Raw genomic sequence first — 27,100 nt, forward strand, 5'->3', positions numbered from 1 at the left:
GGATAAATCAGTCAGTGTGCTGAGTGTGCCTCTGAAGAATGAATATTTCATTTATTTGTTTGCTAATCAGCTCATCCTCTGTGTTGCAGAGTTGCTTTCTGACACATACCTGACTCACACAAATGAGCCGTTTGAACATGATTATGTTGTTTCCACCAGGCTTTGTGCTCCCTGTAGTTCAGATAAGTGGGTCATAAACTACATCAGTCAGAATTATGCCAACAAGCCATTAAATAAAATAGTTGGATATCAGAAAATCTATTATTTTAAAAGACACTAATGCTTTGCTTATTCTTGTTCTCACAATTATGGACAGAAGTGTTGGGAAAATAATAAGTAAATATGATAAAAATGATTTAAAATTATTTTCATTGAATCAAATTTTTAAAAAGCAATTATTCATCAACTGCAGTAATCAGTGGAAATATCATAGTGAACATTTGCATTACAGCAATTAAACAATTCTCTTTTTTTGCATGTTTCAGTTGATTTTTAGACAGCTGATCCTCAGTGATGAGCTCCAAGTCTTTGGAAGTTGGGAAGCTCTCCTTGCCATCACCCTAATGTTCAGCTGCACAGATGCTTTGTCAGATACAAACCTGCTGGGAAACTCCAAATCTTAGTCAGAATAAACATGTTGGGGCTAAATCTGCCTGAGGTTTGGATAATTTTGGGTTCTACATCCTGTCCATCTGATTTCAGATCCTCTTTTAGGTGATTTTGGATTACTACGAATATTTTTGTTTGCAGGCCAGAATTATGAGAAATTTCTAACATGTTTTACCAATCAAAGGTTTTTTTTTTTTACTGCTGTTCCTTCCTACAGTTACCACACTAGGAAGATAACATATTAAGCTTTAAACATCTAATCTATTCTCGCAGCATAATGATAAGAGACACCAACAGTTGCAGGAACTTTCATATTGTCTTTTAGAAAAGCACAGAGATGATAATTAACTGTGGTTGGGTTGCATAACTAGTTAACGGTGCTGTGCTCCAACATCATCTTTAAAGATCAGCGGTTTAAAGATGGCCGCCTCTGAAGCAGCAGCGCCACATCCTGAAAGCTCATCTCACAGCGCGACGCTGAAGCTGTTCGTCTGCGAGCTGATAAGCTTCAGGAAGACGGTTTGGATGAAAAGCGAGACTGGTTGGTTCAAAGCAACTGACTTTTTATGATTTAAAGAGAAGCAGATGGAAGTAGTTGGTCATATTTAGTTAAAGCAGCATGTAAAAATATGTTCTATTCTTTTTAGTATTTAATTTGCTTAGCTGAGCTAAAAATGATTGAAAATGTTGATGTGCACAACTTGGAGCAGCAGATGTACTGTGCGTGAGCAATACTGATAAAGACTTGAAATGTCAAAGGAGAAAAAAAATGTACCTCAAACCTTTTTGTTTTTGCACACTGCAGAGTGATGTTCCTTATCTGGTGCCAATGTTTATCTGGAACACATTACATTTCAGAAAGTGAACTACACTTTATGAAACTGCAGCGGATGACGTTTAGCTGTGTGAAAGCTCCCCAAATGACAATACAGCCTGAAATATGAAGTGCGGCTGCTGATTCTGGTTTTCAGCCTCAGATTTGTAATAATGTCAGTGACACATTGAGATTACCCATCATTGTTTTTGTCAGCATGTGGCACAAAAAAGCCTCATTTATTATTTATTTCTGTCCCTGCGAAACACATGATGAAAGACGGCAGTTTCATCATGTTACACACTCAACTCTGTTTCATTGATGGAGCAACACAAAGTAGTGTATAAATTTAAAGTAGACAAATGATGCATGATCAACTCTGGCTCTGGATATCTGCAGCTCCTCTAGAATTGCCACAGGCCTGTCGGTTTAAGTAGACGACTGTGTTTTATTGTTTATCCCGGTAAAAACCAGACAGTTGTTCTGCGCTTTGCTTCATACAGAAGGTCTGGTCCCTCAGCTATTGAGAAATGTTTTGTCGCTGGAGGTGTGGACTGATGTTTTAAGTTTTACCCAGTTGCTAACGTTTGTTAGACGCTTTAGAGCTTTTTGGAAGTTGCCTGCTCTGCAAACAATTTTTGACTGAAATTTTGAGCAGTGTTTTTATGACTTTGCACGTTTGCTCAGTCTCTTTTCCTCAATCTGTTTTACGTTAATCTCTCCCTGTTGGTCGCTCAATCTTCTAACATTACACGCAGTAATGGGATTGAATGCGTCAGTTTCAAATTCTGCATGGTCTGGCTCATTCGATTATTACTCCAGCAGGCAGACAATTAACAACCAGACCTCCCAGTTACTGCTTTGTAAGTGGACTTGGAGGAGATTGCTGGATGATGACAGCCAGGGAACTCTGATGATGCACACATGAACATAACCAAATGATAAAAGCCGCTGAGGCTTGAAGATGCCCTTATTCTGCCTCACACCCTATCTTTCATCAGCACTCTCCTCTAAAGCCTTATTCATCATTATGTCTTACAGTCCAGATAAGCGTGGGGTATTTAACACTTTGGTGAGCAGGTGTCCTTGACGATTAAACTGTTCTTGCTGATGTTATTTCCAAGTTTCTGAGCCAAACTTTGCTCACTTTTATAAAAAATAAAGTTATTTACTCAAGCAAGGCCACCTCCAAAAGATCTTTTTGTTTGATTCTTCTCTCTTATTTTCAACAAGGTCTTTTATAGTCTCACAGAAAAAGATGTCTGACATAAGGGCGTCTGACTGAACGGTGTTGAGAGAATCATTAGCTTCTTGTGAATATTTGAAGGTAATCAATTATGTATGAACTTCAGTCTGGTTAACAAAAGTTCTCAATAGAAAATCGGACTCATTACGCAAGTCGGACGTTGGACTTACGCGCATAAATGCTCTCAATGTAATCTTTCAAGAACAATTGGGAGAAATCTACTACGGCGGCTCGCACACCTGCAGCTACGCACCGTGAATCACGTCTTACCGGCTGAGTCAGAGTTGTGTTTATGCGGCAGGTTAATTGAAACTCGCCAGTGTAAATTAAAATGGCTCTCTTCTTTGCAACACCAACAGCCCAGTTTACAATTCCCCTGCAGACCCAGGAGGGACGCAAGTGTTGCATGTTTTTTTTTTTTTAAATATGCCGCAGAGCTCAACAACAGTAAACCAGAATTTATATTTCTATTCAAAGTATTTGTGTTTTAAGCTTGTCCTCAGTAAACCCAGCTTTAATGGCAGTAGCTGTTTAGGAGTTCTAGATTCCTGATGGACACACACTCTTGCATACACACACAGGGCCGGGGAGATATGGTTTATTGTCCAATTACCCAGCCTGCCTCTTTGATAAAAGGGAGCTCTAAATCTTCAGATCCTTTTGTACAAAGTAAAACTGCTCCCTTTACTTGCCAATGATCCAGAAATCTGATCTGCAGTTTCTACAGGATGCTGTTAAAACTGACGTTTTGTCTCTCAATCTGTTGCTTTTTAGATCATTTCAGAAGTTTACATTTGTGCAAGAAACTGTAAAAGTTAGACTGAGGATTTGAGAAGTTTGTGCTTCATTTTAAATTGTGATGAAACTGTTGAATAAATAGTCTCCTCAAGAATTGGAATAATTATTTTAAAAACTTTTCCTTTTCCGTTGAAAAGTAAAAGTAAAATATAAACCAGAATAACTGTTTCACATCAGCAATGTATGTAGCGATTGTTTAATTCACATTTTTTACATAAACAGTCTGTATTTTATGAGGACTTGACTAAAATAATGTAGATTTGACTTTTGTCATAATAATCAAACACTGTGATTATTACGACATGTTATTCACCCATAATAAGTTTGCTTAAGCTTTTGCTGCTCATGTGAGGGAATAAAAATGTATACAAGCTGACCGTAGTTTAACATTCTTACTTTCATTTGGCTTTGGCACAAAGAAAAGAAAAGCTGCAGCTGAAGCAAGAATGGTTTGTGGACAGCAGTTATTGATTTACCGTTATTTTCAGGCATCAATAAATATTTTCAGTCACAAGAAGAAAGTAAGCACCAGTATAAAAGAAACTTTCCTCCCAGCTAAACTCCATGTCTGAAAATCTCTGAAGTTGATTGTCTGGTTGATAACTCTCACTCAAACTACTTGCAGAAACTTTTCCTGCTGTTCAGTCAGCTGCAAACTACAGATTACTGTTGTTTCGTAATCCTTTTCCTGGCAGAAAAACGAGATGAACTCCATTCTTCACTTCTTTACTCATCCACGCTCCCCACATTGATGACATTTGTAGCAAAAGTGCTGAGAACATTCTTGTCCTTTGTTGCTGAAACTACTTCTACTCAGTATCTCACCATTCATTTCATGTATTTTATTTTGTCTTGCTCGCTGTGCATCCAGATAACATTTTGTCTTCCATATATGGAACTAGTTTCCTGATTTTCGAAGTGCAACTATCGCATCCATTTTTATGATTTTACTTTTAACAGATGTGGCAGTAGAGTCTGACTCAAGGTGTCTCAGCCTCTGGCCTTTTGTGTATATTTCACTCTACTGTGATGTCGATGTAACATACAGAGATAAATACATGCATATACAAAAGTCACACATGTCTGACAAATGAGTTGATGCTGAATTAATACAAATTCTCTTCCTCAGAGAGATATATGTAACAGAATATGTCTGCATCGATTTAAAGCTGCTCCTGTTTCTTTTTTCTGTATTTGATTAAAAACGACGCGGCTCGACCCCCTCAGTTGGGGGATATATCGTCCCATCCATCCTCTTAATCTCCTCCTTCTGACCATTCGTAGTTGCTGTTGGCCTGGTCGTCATGGTTACTGTACAGTCGGCGTCTCTAAGCCCTGGTTCTGACTCGCTCTTCCTGGATCAAAGAGATTTACAGTCACTCTAATAGGCAGACTCTCACTATCGGGATTCTTATTGATCTTTATGGATCAACTTTACAACGGCCTTTCATTCATAGATGTCTCTGCTTAGAGAAGTGCAGACACTCGGGTTCTCCTCACGCCGTGATGATTAATCACCCGGCCTGTCTGCGTGCTTTGTATTATAGATAAGTGCGTGCACTCAGAAGGATCTCTGATATTAACACCTCCCACCAGCCTAATAAAGGCCATCATAATATATTAGCCTCTGTATAAATATGGAAAGCTCTGTTCTGCTGCATGGCGTGAAGAAGGTTTGGCATTTTACTCCACACTGAAGAAGAGTGAGGCGATACATGAGCACTCTATTTGTGAAAACGGAGGCTGGCGCATGTTACCTGGAAGCAGCAAGTGAAAAAGGTTCCCTCTGTGTGTACGGCCTTGTCTCGTGTATCACCTCCTGCCTTGTAAAGAGGAAACTGGCAGACGGGAGACAGAGAGAGAGTGCAGTTGCCATAGCGTCACGATTTTCTCTCTTAAGTTTGATTGAAGGAAATGCTGCAACCATTTCATCTCATCATTCATAGATCTCAGTGATGCAGATCATGTTGATGCTTTACTCTTTCACGTCTTAATTTTTTATATTCGTATTTCTTTTGTAGGTTCCTGTTACTGTGTTGCTCCCGATCCCTGTTTGCTCTTTTTCTGTTTCTCAGCAGTTTTGAGTGTCACACCCAAGGGTAGGAAACCTTTGACCCCTTTTGCCGTAACTGCATAGACATTTGCAGGACAGGAAGTGTAGGATTTTATTCAGACACTTCATATTCCAAAATAATATGAAAACCATACAGCATTCCCTTAAAGTGTCATCAGTTGAACTTTATGTCGTACTAAGCTTTAAAGTGAACATATCATAGTTTTTGATCCTTCCACTTCACAGTTAAATTATTCAAATGTAGTCCTAAAATACTGAATTTTATTTTTTTTTCTTGTACCCCTGTTCTGAACTTCATCTGAGCACATCTGATTTTGGTGCCGTCTCTTTAAATGCAACTGAGGCATTTCACCCCACCCCCTCTCGAGGTCGGCCATTTTTGTAGTTCCATAGCAGAGATTGGACTATTCAGCAGTGCAGAAATGACTCTGAATGAACTTGGATATCATGTCCACCAAGACATGGATGGCAAAAACAATGCCAAACTGTTTATGTAAAGACACTTTTCAAAACATGCAGCACAATGTAGTTCTGCAACAAATACTGTGACATAATGGTTCAAAAGTCTTGCTGGAAAATGTAGAAAACTGAATAGATTGAAAAATATCTCCCAAACAGTGTGTAGATATTTACATAGCACAATGAGAGACTAAACTGAACTTTCTGCACTCCTAGAGACTGAAAGTTAAGAAAAGTTTATTGTAAATGTAGAAAAAAATTGGAAAACTGTGTTTTTTATTCACTGTTAACTATATGTCCTGAGAGAATGTTCACGTCATCGAGTCACTTTTACTTCTTTAAATATTCAGGTTTGATGTTTATCAACATTTTTGGATTAAATTTAGAGCACTGTAGTCATTTCAGAATAAAACTAATCCCTAAAAAAGTTTTATAATAATCGTGCCCACGGTGTACCTGCAGGTGTTTCTCTGCATGCAACAAGCTAGAGAACTACGAGTTACCTCTGCAATCAGCCAGCTCTGCTTTAACACCTGGTGACCTCATTGTTTGTATCAGCAGCACCATGCTCTTATTATGTCTGCTGTTTTATGCTTCTTCCTGTCATTTCTGTTTGTTGCATTTCATCTGAGGCCATTAGGACCCTTGTCAGCAGGCTGAGCTGCCTGTCATCTTACTGCCATCCTTCCTGCTTCTATTAATAATACAGATGCCAACACAGGATTTCCTGTAGCTTCCCTGCTAATCCCACACCACCTCTGGGACTCTTCCTGTACCTTCTACCGTCCTCTTGCTCATGTAATTAGTTTTGACTGATTAGGCCTATATGCGTTTATTTTTGTGTTTTGCTGTGGGAGAAGATGTGACAGATGGCACCGTCCGCTGAAGAATGAGCAAATGCAATGGCATCCATGATATGCAAACCATTATATAACAATATCGTCCAGATTTGGGATTTTTTTTAAACATTCATTTTGATTTGCCAAGTTTTGTAAGTTTCCTGAAGGCCGTAATAACAACAGCACTCTTGTCTTCTGTCTTTCTATAGATAACAGCAGGCACACTGGTAAAGACGGAATAATCAGGTTAAGAGCCGCGGATTAGGCCTCTGTGCTCTTTGCAAGCCTTTAAGTAATCTGTCATCCTGAAACAGGACTTTGGTTTTCTACATGTATACATTTTATTCGGCGAGTTTCTTGGAACTGGAATTGAAGTACCAAAGCTTGACATGTTTGAGGATTACATGGGGACCTGGTGAAAGCCCATCTGGCTCAACAGTCCTGCCAGCTTCCCCCCTGAAACATCTTTGTGTTTGTGTGTCGGCCTGGTCAGGCTGTGCTGAGGGAACAGGTGCTGCCTGGGGGTGAAACAAGAGCAAGAGAACTAAAGCAGGGGAAAGAAAAAAAAGTGAGGAATCACAAATGGAAACATTTTGCAAATCGAAAAGAGAATATAAAAGCATTAAGATGTGCACCACGTTAAATCAGGATGTTATCTAAATGTTTGATTTCAGTTGTTTGAAAACTATTTGCATAAATTAATATGTGTAATCAATTGAGTTTTATTTTTTTCACTTGAGCAACTGAAATAAAAAAATTTTCTGATGATATTCAGTTTTATTAAGATGCTCCTGTATATAAATAAGAGAGGTCACTTTGTTCAACCATCTGTGTAAAGAAAACAGGATGAAACAGAAGGAGACATTTTTGTCTCCCACCTGACAGATGTGGGATCTTCTGTGTGGGCATGTCTGGACTTTCCTACTTTGACACAAAGGAACAAAAACACAAAACCTGTTTCAGAGCTCCAGAAAGTCTCATATAATTATGTTTGGTTAGGCATGCTGTGGACTTGTAGTTTCCTTTTAAATACAAAATATTTATTCAGGGACCCTCATAGTCACAAACACCTCAGGGTATTAGAAATTGCAAATATTTAAAGTATAGGTTAACCCTTTATATGAAGGTAGTGTGGTAATTAGTGGACTGTGATGTTTAATGCTCCTTTAGACGAAATGGTTCCAGATACTCCCTGATTAACTGTGCAACTGGGAACCCTGGAGGATTTCTGTGGCGTTTTGGATTGACTCCAGTTTTACGAAGTGACATAAAAGCAGGTTTATAATGGGAAAGTAAGGTTTATAATGGGAAAGTAAGTTGTAAAATGCTCAGTTGAATTTACTGACAGGCTATTTGCATGTCCTCATGCATTATTTGAAAGTAAAAGTGAAGTGAGTTTCACTTTAACAGTGCTTACGCTATGAGTATTTTTTTAAATTTGCATCAATGTTATGACTGTACCAAGCAGCACAGTTTCCTAATAAAAACTTCTTGTGCAAGTGAGTACCTACTTTAAACTGCAGTTCATTTCTGCCAACACAATATAGAAAATAGTTGCAGGATGTCTGATAATTCAGTCGAAGAAAGTATAAAATATTCTCATTCTTCAACTGAAAATGTGGATCATATTTAAATTTGAGTGAGCAGCGAGAAGCAAAATGCATTTTCTTTATCTATGTTGGATCTCAAAAGCTGCAGTGCGTCTGTTCTCTCAGGGTGAGAAGCTCAGAAGAGCTGCTGCTCTTCCTGAATGGATGAATATAAAATAACCTTCAAGAGTTTTATCTCGTTACTTATTGCCTTTTAAACACTCAATGTTGCTTCAAACTAACACCAGCATCACTGATAAAAGTTTACAGTAATTGCAGTTCAGCTCTGCTGAGAGTTTTGTATCTTGGCCCCATTCCCAGTAACACTCAGACTGGTTACCTTAAAAGTAGCTGAAATTTTCCCTGAATGAGCGATGCTGTTGGACACGACTGAATGGAAAAAAATCAATGAGGCTGAAATCATTTCATTTTGATATATAGATGCTAAATAAAGCGTCACATTTTTTTTTCTCAACACAATGTTATAAAATTTAAGTGACAAGATGGTTTATGGGTAATTTGATCAGCATTAAATAACTCTTCTGATAGCTCCTTTATTCTGTTTTGATATTTTTTTTTTCTATAATATTACAAAGACCTTGATTTTTTAAAATATTAATTGCAGCTTCTAAAGATTAATTGCATGAATATAAAAAGGAAAATGATATGATCTTGGAATAGTTCATAGCACCTGCAGTACGTTCAGTTGTCTGAGTTTTACTCTCAGCATTTTAACCACCTTCTCTCTCTGTTATGCTTGTGTGTGTGTGTGTGTGTGTGGTGTGTGTGTGTGTGTGTGTGTGTGTGTGTTTCCTTTTACAAAGAGTGGTGAGAGAGATTTATTTTCATAGCAATGAGACTGAACCATGGCTGTCTGGGTTGGATGTCTAAACTTCAGTGTCCTGTTCTGCAGACACTCTTCCTTCACGCCATCTTTTTCCCAGCATGCTTGTGTCTGTTGGAGGAGTCAGAGCTGTCATGTATTTGAAAGGCTGCAGGTGCTCCTGTTTTTTTCCAGGAAGGAGGAGCAGCTTCTTGAAGAGGCGCATATTCCATCATCGTCTTGTGATTATCAGACAGAGCAGCTCTCAGACCTATTTTTGTATTTGTCTGACTTCCTTTTTTGCACTTCACAATCAAAATGAGCTAATTAAATCAAGTAGTCAATTTAAAAAAAAAATTTTTTAAGATGTTGCTGAGGGCCATATCCCTGTCTGACCTTTTCCATTGTGACGGGTCATTGGTTTGGCACTTTGGCTTGCATAATCACCCACATACTTCCGATCTGTCATTCTTTATGTCCCACTTTCTGTTTGCTGATGTCAAAGGCAATTCTGGGATTGGGATGAGCCATGGGTTTGCAATGTACGGGTAAGCATGCCCCTACTTGGCTAAACCTCAGATCCTGGTTTGGTGCACTGTCCGCTGGATTGGCTGCAAACCTGCACTGGCCCCTTGTGTTGCACAGAGAGCATTGCACCACGTCTGTCACTCGCATTTCCATTTAATACATCCACTTTCTGTCAGTCGACTGGCTGATTACTAAAATTGATTAATCAATATTTATCTCTGTTGTCCCTTTCTTACAAGCATTTAGATTGAATATTACACAAGGAAAAGTGAACAAAGAATACAATTCTTCTGTAAAAGTTTAGCTTAAAATTAAAATCTGATTCAAATATTTTGCCAAGAATTCAGATATTAAAACTCTCAAGTAAATTATTTTCATAAAGAAAATATTTTATTCTAACTTTAAACATTGAAAGTGTCTTAACTCTGCAAGTAACACCATAAAGGGCCCTGAAAGCCGAACCACAAGTAGACCTGCACTCTGAGCTTTTTCAGGAAGATGGAGGATGCATGATGAGTTCAATGTTAAATTTATTGGGAACCAGTAAAGTTCAGTGTATCCCAACATTATAGAACATTAGAGAAACATAACGTCTTGAATTTATTTGCAGCATTTTGGATGAGCTGAAGATTACTCAAGGAGCTTTTAGTACATCTGGATGATAACTCATTGCAGTATGTAGACTGGGGCCAAGATATGAATCAACCTTTTGAACTGAATTTCCTAAAGGGGTCAAATAAATCGAGTATTTGCAAGGTAAAACTAAATGGTCTAAGCACCAAACCCTGTGGGACTCCATGAGTAATTGTTGCAAATGATGAGGGCAAAAGAGCTCCATCTGATTATTCTCTTGCCTTGGTACCAAATAACTTCATTTGATCTGTTAGTCGAGGTGAAATGGAGAGAATAAGGAAGGAAACTTGAACAGAACGATCACTTTCCGTAGATTTAGTCTGACCTACATGATGTTCTTCTTTTTCATCACTTCTGTGAACTTATGTTTTTTAAACTGAGAAATTGGCTTTGTCGCTTTTTGTCTATGCTTCATTAGTCCTAAAAAAAAAAATAATTATAATTCGAGATAAAATACTTATTGCTGTTCCTCCCTCACTGGCCCCAACAAATCAGTCTGCTGCTCTTGCCCGCTTTTATAACTTCCCATTTTAGTGTGCGTGACGATTTTATCTGTTGTGGTATTGCATACAGAAAGGGTTAGCTGACACAAAGGCTGCGTATGCGTAAGATAGTCGAGCGCTAGTCACTAGTGACAGCATCTGTGACATGGACATATCAGGACCCAGACATGTGGAGGTTCATATTTCGCACCAAACCTCACAACCAGGAGGCAAGTGGTCACTTTTTCTTTCCGAGTGGACTTATTGATAACCTTCATCTGATGAGAAATCTGTGTGTGTGTGCATGTGTGTGTGAGCGTGTGGGTGCCCAAAGCTTCAGGCAGCTGTGTGTGAGGTGTGATATTTTTAGGAGGAGAGCGGGGGGGGGTGTTTTGTCTGTGGTCGCTTGTGAGGATTTCCATCTGAATGAGATGATATTCTGCCTCTTTGATTAGAAAAAACAGAGACTTCCCTCCTTTCGGTCTTGTTCAGGAGTTTCTGATAATTCGGAAACACACCAACTCTTTGGTTTACACCGTACGATTAAAGTCCATAAAACCACACAGGAACCTGGTTTTAGACCCCTGTCAAGATCCTGCTGTTAACATGCGGCTGGTCCGACATGTTGTACCGGGAAGCTGAGCTCTAGCGTGTTGAAGGTATTAAGCAGGAAGGAAGTGAGATTGGTTCAAGAAAAGAGGAAGTGAGAACAGGGAGGGAAGAGAAGTTTCCTGTTGCTGATCTTACAGCCCTTGTGCCCTCCATCACTTCCTTCCACCCCAGTGTGACTGTGTGTTTGTGCAAAAGTTTTCATTAGTGTGTCTGTAAATGAGAGGAAGCCTGTGTTGTGAAGCTTCCTGTAACTGCTGCTAACTGCTGCGTTAAATCACTTCTTATAGAACCAGTCTCAGATCACCTGGATAGAGAGGGAGTTTGCCAATATTAGAGACCAGGTAAGCTCTCACCAATGTCTGAACGCAGCTCTTACCTCACTGCAATGTTTCTGCAGCTTTTCATCCACTTCACACACTTTGTTCATTCCTCTGCCCTCAGGATGTTTAATCCACTAATCAGAAATAATAAAAACATACTTGAAGTTTTTATTGCATACACTGCATTGCAGAGGGCCTACTCTGAAACTGACCAGTCAGAGAAATGTTGACTCATTCTCTGCATCATCTGTGTCTGACTTCAACTTTATGTAGTTCACTAGTTTTTGCTATTCACAATCTGAATTGGATGTCCTTCCAGCAATCATTATTTCTCAAAGACCCTCAGAGATTGAATGTGTTGTAATTTTCTTTCTTTTGCACCTCACCTTGATTTGTGGCAAAAAAGAATCTCTAAGTGAATCTAAGTTTTCTTTTTTGATTTAAGTCCTGTTTGTCCAAGTCCACAAAGAGACATGTTGCTACTAAGCCTTCCTGATTCACCGTCATGTTCTTTAGCTGGATGCTCAGACAGGCACTCAGACTGAAACACAGGTATATATTAGTCTATATTGCTATTTGCTAAAAATCGCAAATACCAGCAGGGATGTAAACACTGAGTTTGGGAAGAGTGATGATTGCAGGGAGGAAGGATCTCCACACTGAGGATGCAGCAATGAAGCTCATAGCTTCATGCCTGGAGTAGGACACTTTGTCCAACACTGATGTCGTCCATCACCTGCTTTGAGTCCAGGGCCGATCACAGCACAGAGCTGGCCTTCTAACGGCTGCAGATACGCTGCTGCTCCAACATGCTACACTGACCATCAGAACAGTAAAGCATGAGTAAAATTGTTAAATGGTTCATATTTTTGTTTCTCAGCCAATGTTTGTGGGTCTGCTGGACCCTCTGCAGTTTATTGTTTGAAATTCAAAATATTGATAACTTTGATAATATTGAAATAAACAGCAGATATGGTTGATTTTTGCCTTTTGGCCTTGAAAGAAGCATTTGAAGAAAGAAGTAGTACTGTTTCATGTTTGCTATATGACAAAAACATGTAACCTAAAAAGAAATAAACATTTTGATTCAATATATAAGTAAACCTTAATGAAAACTTAGTTCACACTCAAATCCAAACAATAGATTTCAGTATAAATGGAAAAACAGTCTAAATGTTTTCTGAATTATGTTAATAGAAAATTACCTAGATCAAGGCCAATGAGTCAGAGTTAGAAAAAGTGTATTGTTTCTGTTTTGCAACAATTAAAAGCAAAAAACAAACATTTCACCAGACTTTATGTAGGCTTATGTCTGTGGCTGGTGAATTTTTGATTAACATGCTTTATTTTCATTTTATAAAGTTTCTCACTGTGTGAAGAAAACCAACTTTTTGTTACTCAAGTCAAAATTATAATACTTCATTATAATTTTACTCAATTAAAAGTAAAACAAAATGCTACTGAAGTGAAACAGTAAATGTAATTAATTATCCACCTCTGTAATCATCATAAGCAGAAATAAGAGGTTCAATCTGTTTATGTAATACATCTACATGAGTTAGATTTTTTTTTTATTCAGTTAATAAAACAAATTACATTTCTAATTAACTGAGATGCAGCTATATTAGAAGCAATGAAGAAAGCAGGTTAGGGAGGAGCAGGAGAGTAAGAAGACTTGTTTTTAAGTGACTGGCTGTGCAGACTGTGAGCTCACATCACCCTCTCTCTGCCGCCTCCTACCTCTGCTGTGTTGAATTATGGGAAAGGACACAAATATACCTTTTAAATAGGAAGTCATAAATAAACACGTCAAATTAAATTTAGCCCATCTGATTTGCAGATATTTCGCTTACTTTTTTATTTGTACTTCTCTTGTTTTTTCGCCTCTCTTTCATTGCCTTTGTGGTGAGATCTACACCTCGTGCATTTTTCGCTCTCTCTCTCTGACACAGATGTTTGCGTTCCACAAGTTGGGTGCAGGACTGTGAGAATAACTGCAGGCTTCTTCCTTCCTGCTCTGTTTAGTTGCCTTTCACTTCAGCTGTGAGGACACAACGCTAATCAGACAGAAAGGCACAACAGGAGATATGATGGGAGAGAAGAAGAAGATTTCTAAACATCATAGCAGGATACCCCTGCTACAGGAAAGTAGATAAAGGCTGAAGGCGGGGAGATTACTCTCTTTTTTTTTTTTTATTTGTTGGTTTTTGTTTTTTACCTGCAGCCTGCAGTGTAGCCCCTGACATGAGTACACAGGAGTTTGAAGTGTGCTTGTCCTCTGATGAGAAGTTTGAGATGAGTTGTGTGAGTTAGTGCAGTGCTTTTTGTGTGATGGATGAGGGAAGGATTACACAACAGCTTGGAAAATGCTGAGATGGAAAAGGAGAAGAGAAAGTTCAAGCTGAGCCGCATGCTGTCCCTTTACCCGTTCAGAAAGAGCAAGTCCCTGACTGGCAGCCCTGCTCACTGCAGCAGCTGCAGATCCACAGCTGCAGCTGCCACTGACCTCCCACCTGAACCCAGGAATGAGTGGACGGTAAAGTCATGACCTCTTTGTAAAGTTTAATTTATTGTTATTTGCAGCATTGCATGTTATCAGTATCTGATCAGAAACGAGGTGAAACGCCGAGGTGTTCAACCCATTCTGGTTTCCTGTTGTCAAATACATTTCCAAGCTACAGTGGTCGCTAGCTGTCGAATGTTTCCATCTTTAACGCTTTAAATTCATGCTTGATAAACGATTGCTTTATGCTTGAGATAATCGACAATTATATGAACGGTTTTAATCTTTTAAAATTGATACTTGTTCCTAATTTAGAACCAGAGCTTAATATAATCTTCATAAAGTTGTGCTAGTTGTGACCCTGTTAATTACTTTGTTTCAACTGGAAGTTCTTCCACCTCCACTAATTACTAACCATTTACTCTCCACTTCCATTTGCAGGCAATAATTAGGCTTGTTTTTTTAATCGTGCATTCAAAGCCTACAGTATTTAACAAATGACAATATCATGAAAATATATTGTTAGCAATGCAATTCAAAATTCAAATCTATTTTATAGACTCCTCACGCACGCACACACACACGCACGCACGCACGCGTAGCCACCCACCCACCCACCCACCCACCCACACACACACACACACAGTGATGCATTTTAAAGGTTTATTACTGTTAGTTTTGGTGATTCTGGTTGACAGATAATGAAAAATCAAGTGTATCAGAAGATTCAGACTTTACATAAAGTTTTACATTGATAAAAAATAAATAAATTTAAATATCTTCAAAAAAACAAAAACTTTGACCATGTACTATATAGTTAATGCACTCAGTAATTGGTTGTGGCTCCTTTTGCATGAATCATGAACTGCTGTAAAACACTTTGTTTGGCTTTGATGAAACTCTGATTGTGAATTTCTCTCTGACTTTTGAATGGACTTTGTGTCCCTGTCCTCTCCAGGCTACGGACATTTCTGTTGATTTTACGTTTTTTTTCTGCCGTGTTTTTTTCCTTCCTCTTCACTTCCCATCACTATGGCAGGACAGGGTCCCATGAGAAAACACCAACTTCTTGAAAATGTACTTTCTGTGGCTTATTCTACTTATGTGAAATCTTCTGGACAACAGTCAGTTTGTGAAGTCCATAGCATAACATTTCAGTGTTGTAAGTTGTTCATTTGCTCTTTGCAATGAATCTATACTTGAATTAGATATTTTACATTTAATTGCTGGAGTAAATAGATTTAGATGGTAAGCTTCCTTATTGTAGATTTATTGTTGCTTGCTGAGAAACAAACAAGACACAAACTTGTTTTGCTTTTGATGCTTTGATGACTTTCTGCTGGTGTTTAGTCAGCGGCCCTCCGCCCTGTCAGACCTGCCTCCAAAGGTCTTTGATCGAGAGGTTGACGCCAAGGTTAAGCAGCTTGTCAGAAAAACAAACGATGAACCACAACTGTTCCCTTTTTGCTATCGGCTGTGCATTTCCATTTAGCATCGCAGGCTTCATGCTTTCCACAAAGACGGCGTCAGTGACGAGAAGCTGCCGGCTGTTATCTGTCACACTGATCCGCACGTTTCTCTGTTAAATGTCGCTTCCTCTTTCTGAGAAGTTTTATTTTGATGTAGTTCTACTTACACCAAGAGACAAACTTATGTGGAAACATCAACTCATCTCACATTTTTCTGCACGTTGCAAAGAGCTCCAATTTTATAGTCCTGGGCTTTTCTCTTTTTAGGAAGATGGAGACATCAAGGAGATCAACATCACCCATGTGGTCAAAGAGGGCTCGGAGAAAGCTGACGCCTCTCAGTTTGAGCTGCTTAAGGTTTTGGGACAGGGATCCTTCGGCAAGGTAATGACTCACCTCCCCTCTGTATGCCTGTTTGCTGCTTTCTTAACTTCAAATATTAGATGTAACATTTAACATCCAACATCTTGGTGTTTTTAGGTGTTTCTTGTACGAAAGGTGACCCCACCAGATGCCAACCAGCTGTATGCCATGAAGGTCCTAAAGAAGGCAACTCTTAAAGGTACAGATGTTTGCAAAATTTTTTTTTTAATTTTAGTGTTTGATCATTCAGAGATGTACTTTCCCAAGCTACAGGAAAAGGTTTCACATGGGTTTCAGTGGAATGCCTTTTTTGTTGTTGTGGGTTTTTGCCACATTTTCTTGTAAGAGGTTATCTACTTTTCCTGTTAGTCACATACTAGTGACTGAGCAAAGACCACCACCACCCTGCCCCGCCCACATGAACTTTCTGTGGGTTTTTCACAGGTGGTGTGGTCTCATCAGTTGTATAAACAACATGCAAAGCAGACGATTCTCACAGTCACCAACAAATTCAAAAGAAAAGCTTCAGTACATTTTGTTTCAGGGTAAAGGCATAAATACTGAAAACAGTTGGAACTAAATATTTTTTAACTCTGACACTAATTGTTTCGTGTTTTATGTCAGTTTGGAAATCTCCCCCAAATAATTGCTTGCTAAAAACAAGAATAATGTGTTGGGGTTTTGTTTTAGATACAATTTGCTCATAATAATAATGACCCTTGAAACACATTTATAATTCATAATGTTAATCATACATAAATAGAAATATGTGCAGAAAATACAGTCGATAGTGCTGATTCGCACTTCAGTGGTGTTGAATTTCAGTATGTATTAAATGCTCGCACTGTGATGAACACAGTCTTAGTTAAATGTATTTTCTTTCAAATGGGTTTATTGCTTGTTAGTCTTCCAATGTATCCCATTGTCAAGTCATGCATCAAGTATTAAAACTATGAATGCACTGAACTCTTCTTCCTTCCTTTCAGTCAGAGACCGTGTGAGGACCAAGATGGAGAGGGACATCCTTGCAGATGTCAACCACCCATTTGTTGTCAAGCTGCACTACGGTGAGCCAAACTAAAGACACTGTAACTGTTGAACCTTGATGTTATAATTACTGACCACTAGAGGCTGTGATTCAAGCACTGGATGATCAATCTTGTTTTGTTTTTGTTTTTTTTGCCATGTCAGTAATTTACTGTTCGCTTTAGTTTGCTGCATTGATTGTTGTGGTTTATTTAACTTAAAAGCCAGCAGCGTTTATCCTCCCGCTGAGTCCGTTAGCATCTATGGGGTCGGCTACAACACAATGTTCTCTGCTGGTGTTCTGTTTTTTGGCGGGCTGGTCATGCTTCTCGGCAGTATGATGCTGTCCGCTTGCACCTGACAACAGGTGTCGCATCAAAATCATTTTCTGTGACGGTAGAGGGCGATAGACCACAGATACGTCTTGAAGATCAGCGAGAAGAAAAGTATCTGCGTAAATACTGATAAACAGCTGGGATTGTGAACTTCACGGATCTTTTACTGTCATCGCACTGACAGGAAAAATATAAACTATTTGACTCTGTAAACTGTTTGACTGGCCATCGAACAGAATACCTGTGATATTAAAATATGTAAACCAACTGTGTCCGTTTAATGAATTGTTAAACGATTAGGAAATGATTCCAAGTGCTTGGGTGGTTTTGAACACAAATTTTGATGTTTCTTCCACCTCTTCATTATAGTCATATCACACTTATTACAGTATTTAACTCTCCAATAGCCAGAATCACACTGGTCACAGATTTTGATAATAATAATCCGTGACATTACTGTACAGGCCTGTAAATTATGTCAGTGTAAAACAACTATTTTTCAGAGTTCCTCCACCTCTTCACCACTATCTGAGTGTATTTATAAATATTTAACCCTCAAATAGCCAAATTGACACTGTAGACAGTGCCTGTGGACCCCCTGCTGGCGGTAGAGCCACCTGGGTCACTGGAAGGTCACAGGTGACTTTGTTGTGATCGTGCTTTGCTTGAAGCACTGCCTCCAGTGGTCATTCAGGACTCAGAGGACCGTAGCTGGAGTCTTAACTTTTGTTTTTCTTCCACAAAATGGGTTCTTTTGTAGCATTTCAGACTGAAGGGAAGTTGTATTTGATCCTGGATTTCCTCCGAGGCGGAGATCTTTTCACCAGACTCTCTAAAGAGGTGAGAGAAACTTGAGAATTATTTCCAAAGGGGATTTTATTCAATCATTAGCGAATCCAGCTGATACGTTTTGAGCATTTCCTTGTACTGTTCCTCTCTTGTGACGTTCTTCCTGTCTCGTGGCCGCCAGGTGATGTTCACAGAAGAGGATGTGAAGTTTTATCTAGCAGAGCTCGCTTTAGGACTGGACCACCTTCACAGCTTAGGCATCATTTACAGAGACCTCAAACCTGAAAAGTAAGTGCAACATCTCAAAAAGCAGAAACTCTCTGCATCAAACCAGCAGACAAAACATCCACACTAATAAAAATGTCATGTACTTTTACGGTTTTCAGACTTTTCTAGAAAATTGAAGTATTTAAACATTGATGTGGCACCAGAGGGCTTTGAAGTTTTAGTATTTTTGTCAAACCAGAATGAATCGTTTTATTGCTTTCTAACTGAGATTTTTCATTCTTTTCAACTTTGTAATTTGATGCCTCTGGATCTAAGAGAAATTATCTAACTTTTGAGAGATCTGAATAAAATTTTTAATGATTTACAATCAGTTGAGTGTTCAAATTTTTTAAACGATCATTGTTCATAGACTGCAGCTCTTTTTATTCAGTTTCGGGGGCCTCCCACACAGAATGTGGGACCTGGATGGATGGAAAATTATAATCAAATTTCTCTCAAATTTTTAAATGATTACATCACTAACACTGAAAAGCACCAGAGATGGAGTTCTTCTCACAAATAGTGGTTATGCAAATGTTGTGCAATATCTTAATAGCATCCAGTGGAATGTAGGCATGCAATCATCTCTTTTTTTAATAGTGAGATCCTATCAAGACTCATATTCATTCAAACTTTACAGAACTCTTTTCAGACATAATGACCGATGCTACTTCTGATCGCTTTCTCTTGTCAGACCCTACACCTTAATCACACTTAAATTCATTATATAAAGATTTTTTTTTTCTTATTTGTTGTAAACTTGTGTTTGTTTTGCTGTAATGCCTAAATTCCCATCGTTGCTCAACTGCATTGGTAACGATGCAGTTGAGCTTGAAATCCTATTTGAGACTAAATTATTCTCAGTCCTGTCTAATAAGTAAGCATAGTGCTACTTTATTATTTTCTGTGACTTAACTTTGCCCAGCCTATTGAATATTTATGCAGCCAGCTTCTCTCATCTTTGAAGGAAACTAAGAATCATTGATTAAAAATGTCCCTCAGTGAACACATCCCCTGTTATCTGGCATATTTATGCATATGTATGTGAACTAATATTTTCACATGTTGATTTTTCTCTCCTCCATTATTGGTCCACCTTGGCATAAACCCAAATACATGATCTGAGACCTGGCATGGGATTTGTGCATGTCATTATGCTCACTCAGAAATCCCAGATCAAGTGTAGAAATGTCACTAAACATTTTTCTACGTTATTAATATTTGATAAATCGGGGCCTGTCTGTATACAACTTTCCAAACCAATTCTTGTCAAGTTGTTAAGTGATGTGTTTCTTATTCCCTCTGTAGTTGTTTTCTTCTCAGTTTTTGAACGTCTCATTTTAATTCTGGTTATTGTGTGTGTTGTTTTTAGTATCCTTCTGGATGAGGAAGGGCATATCAAACTCACAGGTGAGTCTCCTGTCTGCTCCTTTTCCTCTCACTGACCTTCAGGAGTCACAGTACAGTGGGAAATTTATCAGCATGCAGTTTCCATTGTTAACTATTACACTTTATCTTATTGTCAGTCTGGGTTCTGCTGCCATCAAGCTTTGAAGAAGTGACATACACGGCACAGACGTATCTTTGACTAGGCCAACATATCTTTAAACCTTTTTTTATGTCTGGAAAAATGCGTTTTAATCTAAATTAAAACCGTCAGATATATATTTCTCTTTATTGAAATGAATTATTTCGAAAAATAATAAATTATTTAATTATTGAAACTTTCTGAAGATATTCTAATTCATTGAGATGCAGCTGTTAATCAGTTACATTGTGCAGCATATTAATGTTATGAAAATTGTTTTGTTTACTCCAGATTTTGGCTTGTGCAAAGAGGCCATCGATCATGAGAAGAAGGCGTATTCGTTCTGTGGTACTGTCGAATACATGGCACCAGAGGTTGTAAACAGGCAGGGCCACATTCACAGCGCTGACTGGTGGTCGTTTGGGGTTCTGATGGTGAGGAGACTGAAAGAGATTGTTCTTGGGGTTATTAAAAACGTGTTTAAGTTTTTTTTTGTTTTCTAAACGTTTCTTCATGTATGCTGACTGAAAGTTTCTTCTGCTAGTTTGAGATGCTGACAGGATCTCTGCCGTTTCAAGGGAAGGACCGCAAAGAAACAATGAATCTTATATTGAAGTGAGTAAAATCAGTTGACGGGAATATTTGTGCACCAGTTCTTTTGTCACATACTGTCAGTCCGCCTCCGAGTGCAATAATTAAAGCTGTTCCGTATGCTTCTCTCCTGCAGGGCACGCCTAGGAATGCCTCAGTTCCTGAGTGCAGAAGCCCAGTCTCTGCTCAGGGCTTTGTTCAAAAGAAATCCTGCCAACAGACTGGGTTAGTTGATCAAGAACATGGTTTTCACCAAAGGCAGAAATTCTGACACAGTTTGAGAAAAGGGTTATTTAGATCTGTATTTGCAGTCGCTTGATGCTGCGAAAATGTTCTGTTGTGCTTCTAGGCTCGGGCGCTGACGGTGCAGAGGAGATAAAGCGGCACGGCTTCTTCTCCACTATAGACTGGAATGTGAGTGTTTGTGCTCCTGAGGACATTTAAATTGCACATAGATTTTTAAAAATGGTTCTCCAATCAGCAGAGGTAACAAAAAATATCAATTCTCCTCAGAAACTCTTCCGAAGGGAAGTAAAGCCTCCGTTCAGGCCAGCTGTCGCCCGCCCAGACGACACCTTCTACTTCGACTCAGAGTTCACTTCCCGCACTCCCAAAGGTCAGAACTTAGTTGTAGCATGATGCGGCAGCCTGTAAAGTAATAAATTTTATTTGACGGAGTTCGTATCATGTTCCAGACTCTCCTGGTGTGCCACCCAGTGCTGGAGCTCACCAGCTGTTCAGAGGCTTCAGCTTTGTTGCATCCACTCTGTTGGAGGAGGAAGGCTCAGCAGTGCCGCCGCAGCCGCCGCCACACCCAGTAGTCCAGGTCAGCTGTCAGCAGGAAAAACACATTTTTATTCAGCGTTGTGTGACGCTGTGAGAGAAATCATGAGAAAGAATGAGTGAACAGCTTTGGTGAATATTTTGTCTAAAAGTAGAGATGCCAACATGCCTGCAGAACCGTTCTGCCCCCAGATAGAGATGGCAGAAATAAATGTCTGTATATTTTACCTGAACTGAATCCCAACTTCTCCAGCTAAAATAGTGATGAAACAAAATAGCAATCTAAACATGGCTGCATAGATGTTACCAGCCTTAAAAAGTGCTTAACTTTGGGGAAAAAATTACATGAAACTATATTTTTGGTGCTGTTGTGCATCACTTCTGCAAATAAATTAACAAACTTCTCCTTTATTCTGTGTTTGAAAGAAGCTTAAAATATGGTCTCTTGCAAAAATTTTTCCTCTACGGGACAATAATTTAATGTATTTCTATTCTAAACTAGAACAGAAAGTAGTCCCAGTCCTCTGTTTTCAAGTATACTTTATTTCAATTCCATGCAATAGAGTAACTAATAAATTATTGTGATGTTAAAGGAAAATTATGCTTTTAACTATATTTTTTTTTGTTTTATTCCTCTCCTGCAAATCTATTGTATACATTTCCAAAATATTTGTTTAACAATTACTGTAGTTTTAATATTTTAAAATCAATATTTTAGACCCTGGTGCTTGGATGCAGAATTAATAATTTTTAATAATAATCAGTTAATCCCTGATGAATACTAATTAGCAGCAGGCAGTGGGTTCAGAGCAGCAGCTGGAGTAGCTACCAAAAAAAAACCTCTTCCTCAGATCCATCAACGTCCTCCGCCCTTGTCAGCTCTGTCAGCCTGTCACTCCTCCGCTGCTCTTCAAGCTTCATCTCTCTCTCTGCAGCAGCTGCACGGGAAAAACCTTCTGTTCAGCGATGGGTACGTCCTCAAGGAGGACATCGGCATGGGCTCCTTCTCCGTCTGCAAGCGCTGCATCCACAAAGCCACCAACACCGAGTATGCTGTCAAGGTATGAACAGATTCATACCTATCCTTTAACAGCACATCAAAACTAAACTAAAGTAGAAGAATGTGATCCAAATGTTTTTCTGTTTGCTAAAAGATGAATCTTATTCTGTAAATGTTTACTTCAGGTGATTGACAAGACCAGCACAGATCCGTCGGAGGAAATAGAGATCCTGCTTCGATATGGACAGCACCCCAACATCATAACACTGAAAGACGTGGGTCTAAATCAACACCCGATGCTCTTACTCCTTTTTAAAAGTGGAGATCTTCTTGGTGTGTGAAACCTTGTTGCTTATTGTTTCAGGTGTATGACAATGGGAAGCAGGTGTTCATGGTGACGGAGCTGATGCGCGGCGGAGAGCTGCTGGATCGGATCCTGAAGCAGAAGTCTTTCTCAGAGCGGGAGGCCAGCGCTGTGCTTCATACCATCACAAAGACTGTGGAGTACCTCCACTCCCAGGGGGTGAGCCTGGCCTGACAGCTGACCTTTACGTCCAGTCACACTGAGTCAGGGCTCAAATTCAACCAAAATGAAATAAAGAAAGAAAATAAAAATAAAAAGCTGTTAAGTAAATGCACAATAATGTAAATCAGTACGATAAATGATCAATTTGAGTAAACCATTCTGCTGAGTTGGACCTCTGTAGCTTGCCTTCTGTCTCTCCTCTGCTTTTTAAAATTATTATTATTATTTCTCCACTCTTGTATCCTCTTATTTTCCAGGTCGTGCACAGAGACCTGAAGCCCAGCAACATCCTCTACGTTGACGAATCAGGAAATCCTGAGTCCATCAGGATTTGCGACTTTGGCTTTGCGAAGCAGCTACGCGCCAACAACGGCCTGCTGATGACCCCGTGCTACACCGCTAACTTTGTAGCTCCTGAAGTGAGCGAATCACACCTACAACATGCCCTTTAAATGCGGTTTATCTGAATTGTGATGCATGATGATATGGGCTTCCAGGTGTTGAAGCGTCAAGGCTACGATGAAGGATGTGACATCTGGAGTCTGGGAGTCTTACTGTACACCATGCTGGCTGGGTGAGTACTCTATTGTCTCGGTTTTTCTCTACTTTTGCAGCTCTTTTTATTCACCCTGCCTTTTTTTCTTACTTCCACCAGCTTCACTCCGTTTGCCAACGGGCCGGAGGACACTCCTAACGAGATCCTGAGTAGGATAGGAAGTGGTCACTTCAGCCTGGCTGGAGGGAACTGGGACACTGTGTCTGATGCTGCCAAGGTAGAGTTCAGACCTCAAACATTTGGTCGCACATTTCAGTCTCTGCAGTGCCCATTCTCAATCTGTTTGGACTCTTCCAGGACCTTGTGTCCAAGATGCTCCATGTGGATCCGCACCAGAGACTGACTGCTAAGCAGGTCCTCAGACACCCCTGGATCGTCCAGAGGGACAAGCTGCCCAACAGCCAGCTCCCTCATCAGGACCCCAAACTGGTCAAGGTAACAACTCAGTGCTTTGCCTACATTTAAACTTCCACAGCAATTCAGTTCAGTTTATTTTTGTAGCTCCAATTCACAGCAGCATTTCAGCTCTTTATGGTGCAAAAAGTATTTCTATTCAATCATGCATGCACTCCAATTGATCCTACTTATCAACAGAATTGGATAGCAAGTGGTTACATTTACTCAGTTGCATTTATTTGACCAATGTTTTGGAATAAATGTACTTTTAGTAGTCTTTTTACTGCACTGTACTAATTTTGACGTATTTATACTCTTGAGTAAAATTTCTGAATTCTCTACCCACTGAGTAACTTCTCTGAATGAAGACCAAACATGTTTTAGCCAAAAATTCACCAGAAACTGATGCATATCTGCAGTTAAGTTTCATAAGTCCCAAAAATATTTGGAAAAACATTTCTTTTGTCTGGTTTTATAATTTTGTATTTATTTATATGAATTATTTTCATTATCATCTTTATATTTCACATCATTTTCAGATGTGAAATATAACTTCACATCTGTAAAATGTGATGTTATATTTTCATATAACTTCACATTTTGGTCTGTCGGATGGTGTAATTTTTAATGACTAAATAAATTAGGTTTGATCAGTCACTCGGTATTTGAGTAGACATTTTACCAAATACTTTGGATAATTTCTTGGAGGTTACGTTTTACTTCTACTGGAGTAAAAATATGTGGAACTAGTGCTTCTCTATGTATTTGTTTATCAAACAGAACATTATAGATTTAGATCTGATTCCCACATTTAGAACATTAGTAACCTCTCCACTGTTTTCAGGGTGCGATGGCAGCCACCTACTCCGCCCTGAAGAACTCCCAGCCCACTCCAGAGCTCAAACCCATCGAGAGTTCCTTCCTCGCCCAGCGGCGTGTCAAGAAGCTGCCCTCCACCTCCCTGTAGCGACTTAAAAATAAGAAAAATAATAAATAAAAAACCAGCCATCCCGCTCAATGGAGCCTGATCCTTAAAACCAACTACAAATGCTCCAAACCAGCCCAGTCAGCTTGCTCTGGGACGTAGCGTCCAGCCGCCAAAAACCAGCCAAGGAACACCGACTGTGGTCCTGCCCTCGTCTCGTGACATCACGTTGTCCTGCTCTCACTGTCGCCTCCGTGTGTGTGGGCTCGTCGGCTGCTGGGAGCCCGTGGATTCGGAGTGGTAAAAGATCTGGATGGTGAATGAGGACGCGTGGGGGTGGGTGTTTAACATCGGGGGAGGCGGGGCGTTTTGGGAATAACGCGTTTGCATGACCAGCGACAGAGCGGATGCAGCCGATGAAAGTTTTCTCTCCTGATCATTGCTGTAATTAGTTCCTGCTGCACGCTTGTCTGTCGGCCTGTTCAGTTGTCTGCTTTACTTCTTCTTTTGAAGCTTTATATCCCTTGTTGTGCTGCCTAATCGATGTGCCGACAGCACAGAGCCACAGTATTGTCCAACTGCTGTACAATGTTTATTTTTGTTTGTTTTTCTTCAAAAAGCAGAATTAAAATGTTAAGTATTTTTTGGCGGGGCTCTGGTTCAACCAGAATATCGTGGATTCTGCGAAATGTTTTGGTTGATGTTGATCTCAATTTGTTTGGTTTTACAGACGGCGTGGGTGTGTGTGTGTTTGTGTGTGTGTTTGAGTCAGTGTGAATTGCATGACTTGCAGTGTGTGTCAGTTCTGTCTGCAGAGTCATGTGCATGGTGATGTGAAGATGTCATGTGGCTTCTTTGTTTTGCCGCTTTCCCTCTCTGCTTGGTTAAAAAAAGTCTTCTATTTTTATGACTATAAACTAGTGAAATAGTTGGCTTTCTGTGAAAGAAAATCTGCCCACGGAACAATGTGGCATGTTGAAATCTGTTCAATGCTTTGGTTTCTCGTTTATTCTACTGTTTCTTGGAAAATGCATATTGAAATCTGTTTATTGTGTTGGCTGCTTTTGTTGTTTTTTTGTGTTTTGGCTTTTTTTATTTTGCTCTTTGTCTCAAGAAACAAAATGGTTTAAAATAGTGAAAGACATGCTGAGCAGATCACAGCCTACAGGTCTCTACTTATGTTATAAGAATGTAAAAGGGACACACTTCATTCATTCAAACACAACTGGTTATTAAAGCCAAACACTCCTTCTCCTTACCTTTTCCATTTATCATATTTGAATTTCATTCTTTTTTCTTTTTTTTTTTTCGTTTTACCACTTTCATCACAATAAATCAGTAATCTGTCGATCTTTCCTGAATTACTTCCTGTGTCAGGTCATGCTCTCAGCTCGGTGCCTGCAGGTGAGACTGTCTTGCATTATGATGTGATTTTAAATGACAGACCTGTAAGGCCAGATATGTTAAGAACAAGCTGTCTTACCTCAAAAGGGATCAAAGTTCTGTTCTAATTCTTGTTTGGCAAATTGTTTTGACTGATGGCATTGTGGGATCATGTTATTGTATGATAAAGATGAAGATTTTTATATCTTATAATATTAAAAGCAGAGTTGCTATGACAAACTGTGTGACTTGGTTATTTTGTTATTTTATCTTTAAATCTACTTTATTTCCACATAGAAAAAAAAAGCATAGTTTCTTTTAAGAAATATGAAGTGTTCCTGTCATGGATGACCGCTGCACCCTTGGAGTATTTTTTTGTTTGTTTTTTGTTTTGTTTTGTAGCCTGAAATTTACAATTTTATGGTTGCAATGTGAAAAATGTAAGGTAAAAAAATGGATTAAACTAAAATAATCCTGATAGCAAGATATATTCCAAATCTGAAGATATGATTTCATGTTTATATTTTAAGGCCTCTATCTGGATAGAGGCCTTAAAATATAATAGTTATGTATTTTTTAGTAATTTTTTAGGAGCCAAACTGTCTTTCCATTGATGACCACTAGAGGGAGACAAAGGGCAGTGCTTGAATTTTGAAAATCCAGGCTTTTGAGGTTGAACAAATTCTTGATGAACAGAGAACTTTCAAAAACTGAAACTACTGTGTTGACGTCAAACTCAGTTACATTTAGTTTAATTAAATAGCGGCTCAGTGGGAAGATAAGTCATTTTGCAATCCAAAAGTTTTAGGTTTGTCTCCAGTTTGATGTCGATGT

The 27,100-nt window shown here is 39.1% G+C and overlaps 1 protein-coding gene across 5 annotated transcripts in view; it reads left to right on the forward strand.

Annotated features, from left to right (window-relative positions):
• The window catches only part of rps6ka1 (ribosomal protein S6 kinase a, polypeptide 1), a 44,493-nt gene extending 17,987 nt beyond the window's left edge, over positions 1-26,506 (forward strand). The window contains exons 1-22 of one of the 5 annotated variants that reach the window (XM_055053312.1): positions 10,976-11,124; positions 11,794-11,847; positions 16,066-16,182; positions 16,279-16,360; positions 17,148-17,228; positions 18,283-18,362; positions 18,493-18,599; positions 19,951-19,988; positions 20,398-20,540; positions 20,651-20,721; positions 20,834-20,922; positions 21,047-21,111; positions 21,211-21,313; positions 21,393-21,523; positions 22,416-22,541; positions 22,666-22,755; positions 22,845-23,003; positions 23,264-23,425; positions 23,504-23,580; positions 23,662-23,779; positions 23,860-23,997; positions 24,803-26,506. In XM_055053312.1, the coding sequence (XP_054909287.1) occupies positions 11,083-11,124; positions 11,794-11,847; positions 16,066-16,182; positions 16,279-16,360; positions 17,148-17,228; positions 18,283-18,362; positions 18,493-18,599; positions 19,951-19,988; positions 20,398-20,540; positions 20,651-20,721; positions 20,834-20,922; positions 21,047-21,111; positions 21,211-21,313; positions 21,393-21,523; positions 22,416-22,541; positions 22,666-22,755; positions 22,845-23,003; positions 23,264-23,425; positions 23,504-23,580; positions 23,662-23,779; positions 23,860-23,997; positions 24,803-24,925 (2,196 nt within the window). In that variant the 5' untranslated portion in view covers positions 10,976-11,082 and the 3' untranslated portion in view covers positions 24,926-26,506. Of the gene's footprint in view, positions 1-10,975; positions 11,125-11,793; positions 11,848-13,788; positions 14,363-16,065; positions 16,183-16,278; positions 16,361-17,147; positions 17,229-17,253; positions 18,208-18,239; positions 18,363-18,492; positions 18,600-19,950; positions 19,989-20,397; positions 20,541-20,650; positions 20,722-20,833; positions 20,923-21,046; positions 21,112-21,210; positions 21,314-21,392; positions 21,524-22,415; positions 22,542-22,665; positions 22,756-22,844; positions 23,004-23,263; positions 23,426-23,503; positions 23,581-23,661; positions 23,780-23,859; positions 23,998-24,802 lie in introns of those variants that run through there. The other 4 variants (XM_055053309.1, XM_055053310.1, XM_055053311.1 and 1 more) reach the window with 4 other exon arrangements.
• The last annotated feature ends 594 nt before the right edge of the window (positions 26,507-27,100 follow it).

This window comes from Poeciliopsis prolifica, unplaced genomic scaffold (genome assembly GCF_027474105.1).
Source record: "Poeciliopsis prolifica strain line A6 unplaced genomic scaffold, Auburn_PproV2 SCAFFOLD037, whole genome shotgun sequence".
In the NCBI taxonomy this organism is placed as follows: domain Eukaryota; kingdom Metazoa; phylum Chordata; class Actinopteri; order Cyprinodontiformes; family Poeciliidae; genus Poeciliopsis; species Poeciliopsis prolifica.